This window comes from Rattus norvegicus, chromosome 13 (assembly GCF_021556685.1).
Source record: "Rattus norvegicus strain SHRSP/BbbUtx chromosome 13, alternate assembly SHRSP_T2T, whole genome shotgun sequence".
Lineage (NCBI taxonomy): Eukaryota > Metazoa > Chordata > Mammalia > Rodentia > Muridae > Rattus > Rattus norvegicus.
Window position 1 is genome coordinate 88,704,019 of NC_141546.1, and position 6,936 is coordinate 88,710,954.

A 6,936-nucleotide genomic window follows, 5' to 3' on the forward strand; every position below is an offset into this window, starting at 1 on the left:
GACCCACCCCTCAGTCATTCACTGACTTTCACATATGCCTTGTGTTACATACACTGGTCACACACAAACCTACATGCCCAGAGGAAAGGAATAACATAAATAAATAGGACACCTAAACAGCTGTTACAGCTACTCACGTAACCTTAATTTCAAGGCTAATCAAGTCATTAAACTGATTTGCGCTTTAGTTCCAGATTTGATTTAGTTTCAGTGTTGAAATAATGATGATACTGACAAACTTATTTCAGGGTGTTTTGATCTACAAAGAAGTCCACATAAAGAAAATACTGTGGATGGTAACATGAAATATGCTGGACCACCAAAGGTTGGAAATCTTTTTGAAACCCCTTTGAATCTGAAATTCTATTTCACACCATGCAGTGGCCAGTCTGTGGTTGCTGAACGGAGTTTGCAGAATAAATAAGCTGCACAAGGAGAAACCTTTTCCTTTCATGTCAAGAATCAGTATTTGAGGAATGATGGATGACAGAGGAATTTATTGCTAGGAGAGCAATGAGGAAGCATCAACAGGATCAGATTATTTTCTTTTATTTTTGAGATTATAATATAATTATGCCATTTTTTCTTTTACCTTTCTCCAAACCGTTCCATAAACCACTCATTGCTCCTTTTTAAATGAATGAGCTATTTCTTTAAATTGAGTATTTTTACATGCCTAGATGTTTATATACACCTAGATTTCTAAATTTAACCTGCTCAATATATATATATATATATATATATATATATATATATATATGTAACATTTACCTTAAAATGATGTCATTAAATTTGGAGGTAAATGAATGGCACTAAAAAAATCCTGAGCCAGGTAATTTAGACCCAGAAAGATAAATATGGCATGTCCTTGTTTATATGTGATTAGTCATTAAATAAGTGATAAGCAAGTTACAATGCTTAGACTTACTTAGTAAGATTAAGAATAAAGAAAGTGGCAGGGTCCTGGCACAGGGATCTCCCTGGAGGAAATAATAGAATAACTGTTATAGGTGTTTTGGGGGAACTGGGTACTAAAATGGAAGCATTACGTGGGAGGCAGGACGAAGCAGCATGCGTTGAGGGACATGTGAGTGGCGGTGGGGACGCTGGTGCAATGCAGGTGTTCTAATATATACGACGGCAATCGTAATGAAGTCTCCAAATAATGGGAGACACAGAGTCCCCAACTGGACAGCTCTAGACACCAAACAAAACTTCAGTTACCAGGACTGGGTTACATACAATTGAGTTATTGTCCAAACAGTTCCTCTGGAAATACCCAGACAATCCTGGCTGTTGCCAAGACAACTGGTCATTCTCTGCAAACTGATAGCAAGGCCCCATTGCTCAAGAGAATGCACTCAAAATGCCTTGGACTGTTGCCTCCATAAAACCTTCACCCCAACATTCTAGTCTCTGGTTTATGATACGTTTTCTACTCATTGGGTATCCTGTGCCCTGTCAGGAATGTCCATTGACAGATACATAGCTAGCTGATATCCTCTCCGTGGCCCTCTCCGTGACTTTGAATCCCACAAACCGCTGGATCCTACTACCTCTGTGGCTTCCTCCTAGCACACTCTAAGATTGTAAGATTCTCTGCCTTTTTGTTGCTCCAAACAGATCCATCAGATCTTCTGTGGTTCCAGCACTGTGGTAGTCTGTACTGTACAGCTACAGAGCTAGTGGTCATTGTGCATGGATCCATCCAGTAGTGCTCCTAGCCTCCTTTCTAGTAGTTGCCCTGACTTATATCCATATCACTGTGGAATTGTGGGGATGTGTTCAGAAGATGGATATCAGATGTCCATATCCAATTGGTACCCCCTGATTTCCATCAGTTATCTTATTGTTTTAGGTAATATTTCACGTATTGTAGTGAATAGGCATCGAGATATTGCACAACTTTGTCTTGTTTCTGATTTTAGTGGGGGGAAGATGAGTGTGATTAGGATGCATTATGTGAAATTCCCAAATAAGCAATAAAAATTATGTTGGAAAAAAGATTTTAAAAGTTAAAAATATGTATATGAAGTACATTAATCTCTCTGAAGGCAGGAGGCAGATTTAAGTAGCTATTGAGATAATTTACTTTTCTAGCATAAAGAATGGAATCAGTGAACTTTTTTCCATGCTTATTAATTTGCATGTAGAACTAATCTAGGTATAATAATGCAAGATGATATATATATATATATATATATATATATATATATATATATACATTCCCTTTCTCTGCCTACTGCATCTATTACATTTAATGGTTCATTCTTGTTGTATATATATTTTATAGAAGAAAAATTAATGTCTTATTTATGTGGTTTTACTCTGTCATTATCTTTCTGTAAATGCATATTAGCTCTAATTTCAGTTAACAAAAGAGTAAGGGTAAGGGGATAACCAGGGGGCCTCCACCCACACAGAGGAAAAAGTAAGAGGGTGGAGAAAGGAACTGTGTGAGAGGGGACTGGGAGGGGGCAGTAATTAGGATGTAAAGTGAATAAAAATATTAGTGGAGAAAGAGAATAAAGGAATTAAAAGGTAAACACATTCCTTTACTTGTATATTCTACCCATTATATGAGGGAGTTTTCCAACCTTTCTATGTGCTTATTCGTGTGATTATCAATATACCTTTCATGTAGAAGAAAATGCTCTTGAATAATTTCCTTAATCAAAACCTATGGAGACATCTTTAGGGTCACTGAAATATGACAAATTTTAGGGAGAACTTTACTTCTTCCACTGCTGCCAATGACCCTGAGGTCTTCTGGATATTTCTGAAGAAATTCTGCCGAAGCTAATTCTATATCATATGCTTCGGAACTGTGTTGTGCTCATAAGCTGTTACAGTGGCTACTATGTAAGAGACTGTGAGCTTGACTGCTTTACTTCCTAGTTCACCTTCTGACTCAGTCTATCTGACACTGTGTCACAGATATAATTCTTTCATGCATTATACAGAAAAGAAAACCAAGTATCAAATCTTTTCTGCTATCTAGCTTGACTTAAAACCCTAGTTTCCCATAGGTATGGAGTCTTGGTGAAACAGAAGTGTGGTAACAACAGTTCTCTAATTAGGCACTCTAATTAGGGCATGAGTTGCTTTTCCCTAGGCACTGAAAAGAGTGTGTCAAAATAAAGCCTTTGCCTAATGCTTATCCCCAAGAAATCCAGTGTTGTGGTTATAACCTTTCTATATGTTTGGCTACAAAGAAATGAAAACATTTGGTCAAAGGGATTCAGGAAGAGGTGGGTATTAGGTGGAAAGGCCTGCAGTCACTTTCAAGGACATGCAAACACAGGAGGTGGGAGGACTGTAGCTGAGGTGGGAGGACTGTAGCTGAGGTGGGAGGACTGTAGCTGAGGTGGGAGGACTGTAGCTCAGGGCTGGAGCTTTTGGCAGGTCAGTCTGCTCTTCGCAGAGAATCACAACAAATTCAAGATGAACTTACCTTTTAAATTTCATCAGTGAAATCAACCTATTGTGTGAGAATTTAACCAAATAAATTACATCAGTGACACGGAATCTATGACATTTCTCATTGATACTCAATCCTGAGATCAGTTATAATCTAGGTGCCTATATGATGTACTGCCGAGTCAGGAAAGAACTATCAATAAAAAAATTCCCTAAACAATGAATTTTAGCTTACTACTTGAGTTTCTAGCTGTTACTTTCTCCCCACGAAAGAAAAGCGTCTTTTTGTATAATTCTTCCTTCTTCATTTTTCCAGGCTCTGATATTGTGATTGTGAAGTATACTATTTATAGAGTAATTTGAAACATTGCATATACATGTATTATACCATGCCATACCTGCAAAGAATACTAGATCATAGATGCAAAATAGATGCATAGATTCAGATATTGAAACTGTTTTAGGAATATTATATGTATTCATGTTATGATTTAGGCTTGGGAGGAAGCATTGGAGACTTTTAATTATTCTTCTCCTGGGCAAATATATTTTTTAAATTTTCTTGTTCATTTGCTTTGTTTGTTTTTGCATACCTACAGGTTTGCCTGTAAAAAAAAATGGGACTCGGTCTTTGAGTGATTTTATTGGACCCCAGACATATGTGAAGCTAATGCATGTGGGTAACAGTATAAAGCAAGAAATAATGAGAGCATGGGCTCTATTTTTTTCTGTTAAAATCAGTTTTTAGCAAAAGTTATCATGAAGAAATACTGAAAGCAATTTTGTCCTTTGCATTTCCTATTTTAATTATAGATTTTATATTCTAAAGGATCCCTAGAAAGCACACACAATCCCTGGTTTTTACTTGCCAGGCTAAAACTTTCCTTTGTGTGTGAATACTTTTTCTGTGGTTTCAAGAGTATTTGTTCTGTGTCTATAAAGTCAGTTCCAAGATGGCTGACTTTTTTCAGTAGTTATCAATAGCTTTCTCTTTCTTCAGGACCAGTCTTCAGATCCCTCACTGTCAAGTAGTTGAGTCTGACAAACACAGCTTACAATTCCATCATGCAAAATATTTTAGCAAATAGTGCCAAATAGACCTTTAAACGTGTTGTTAGTAGGTAACTCTTTTCCGGCTTTAGATTGGTAGAATGAATGGAATTTTCTGTAAAGACGATATGTGACAAAACTCTTACAGGTAACAAAAGTAACTTTCTGTTGAGAGTAGGTGATGAATCTTCTGCCTCAGAAAATAACAGAACTGAATGAGTCATGGGCCTGATGGATGCACTCTTAGGGAGGTATTTTGACTCCTCATATTCCTGTACCCTTTAAGCAAAGATATCATCAGATATTGATCAACTGGTGTAAGATCAAAATTTGTTTTCCATATATGGCTGGTTCTTGACAGCAAACATTTATGTTCACTTCCCTGAAAGCAGAGCAATTTTGCTTGTTAAAACTAGGAATGGGTAAGCTATTGACTTACAAGCTATTAACAATAGATTGTTAAATGGTATTGCAAACAACCTACATAGGAAGCCACATATCTTTCCCAGTTAATAATTTTATGACCAGAAATGTCAAGACTGTTAAATATGAGAAAGTCCGTGGCATGCTAGTTAATGATCCCCACATCGTGAGGATACAAGTTAGAATATCTGAAACTTTGGATAAACTTTGGATAATCTCTGGATTATGGACTGTTGATTAAAGCTTTTCAGATAGTAAAAGCTTTTGTGCAAGATAGTACAGGCTAGACTACATTGCACATACAGAGGACTATAAGTGGTGGCATTTCAAAGGAAGTGGTACCTTGTATACTTGACTTTCTCTTTTTAGCGAGATGTTAACAAAGGTATAGCAATATGTGCCCAGTAGTCTTTAAAATATTTGCTTTAAAATGCTGTCCTGTGGAACCAAAGTTATTTAATTTATTAACATCCATTTTCTTTCTGGAATATTCCTTCTCAAAATACGTCTAGTTATTGCAAATTTATAAATTACTAAGAAGACTATTATAGTGATTGTCTCTGCAAATCATTTATTGTGAAATAACTTTCCTTCTATTATGTAGGCAGTTTCTAAACTACTACCCTTTAATGAAAGTTTCCAAATTGTCATTCAATAGTGTATACAAATCTACATTTCTAAATGCACAGGTTATTAAAAAACAGAATAGCTGACTACTAAATATCTTTACTAACATTTTTCCAAATACTTTGACTGTTTAGATGGTTAATGTTTTTCATTGTCCTTTTACTTTAATTCTGATTTCCTTATTCCTTCAGCCATCTGATAAACTTCTGAGAATATGAATAAGAAGAATCAGACGAAAGTGACAGAATTTTATTTTTCCGATTTCCCTCAGTTTGATGATGGTGGCCTCTTGCTCTTCATCCTTCTGCTCTGTGTCTACCTGTTCATTGTTATTGGGAACTCTATGATCTTCTTGGCTGGATGTCCGTCTGCACAATCCCATGTATAGTTTCATCAGCATCTTTTCCTTCCTGGAGATTTGCTACACCACAGTGACCATTCCCAAAATGCTCTACAACCTTGTCAGCAGAGAGAAAACCATCTCCCTCATTGGCTGCCTACTGCAGATGTATTTTTTCCATTCCTTTGGAGTCACAGAAAGCTTAGTCCTTACAATGATGGCCATTGACAGGTACGTTGCCATCTGTAACCCTCTCCACTACGCAATCATTATAACTCCAAAACTATGCACACAGCTTTCCACAGGCTCTTTCACCCTTGGCTTCCTCATGCTCCTCCCAGAGATTGTGTGGATGTCTACTCTACCCTTCTGTGGCCCCAATCAGATTCACCAACTCTTCTGTGACTTGGAACCTGTGCTCCTCTTGGCATATACAGACACATCTATGATTCTGGTTGAAGATGTCATCCATGCTATCTCCATCTTGAGTTGTGTCTCTATCATCACCCTTTCATATTTAAAAATCATCACCGTGGTCCTGAAAATTCCATCTGGTGAGAGCCGTCAGAAGGCATTCTCCACATGCACAGCCCACATCACCATTTTTGTGCTATTTTTTGGCAGTGTGTCTCTCATGTACCTGCGCTTCTCTGTGACCTTCCAACCATTACTGGAAAAGATCATTGCACTAATGTTTGCTGTCCTTGCCCCATTTTTCAATCCTATAATCTATAGCCTGAGAAACAAAGATATGAAAGAGGCCATTAAGAAAATGGTATGTTCCCCAAAAATATTCACTGTCTCTGGTCACTGATGTGAGTTTACCCATGCATGTTAATAGATATCTCACCCTCTGGGTACATTTTTTAAAGCAAATAATCTATTTACAAGATTGCTTTTTAAGCTTTTGTTGTTCTTGGTTTAATTTATCTATCAAGTTATTTATCTTACATCCCAATCATACCTTCCCCTCTCTGCTCTCTTTACAGTCCATCCTTCTCAGAGAAGGGGAAGCCTCCCAAGGATATCAGCCCGCCCTGGAAGTAGGTCCAGGCACATTTTCTTCTATTCAGCCT

General features: G+C 37.2%; 1 protein-coding gene across 1 annotated transcript; it reads left to right on the top strand.

The window, feature by feature from the left end:
* Positions 1-5,734: 5,734 nt before the first annotated feature.
* On the top strand, positions 5,735-6,674 carry Or6k14 (olfactory receptor family 6 subfamily K member 14). The gene is given in 2 exon segments (NM_001000995.1): positions 5,735-5,878; positions 5,880-6,674. Coding segments are annotated over 2 exon segments (939 nt in total).
* Positions 6,675-6,936: the final 262 nt, after the last annotated feature.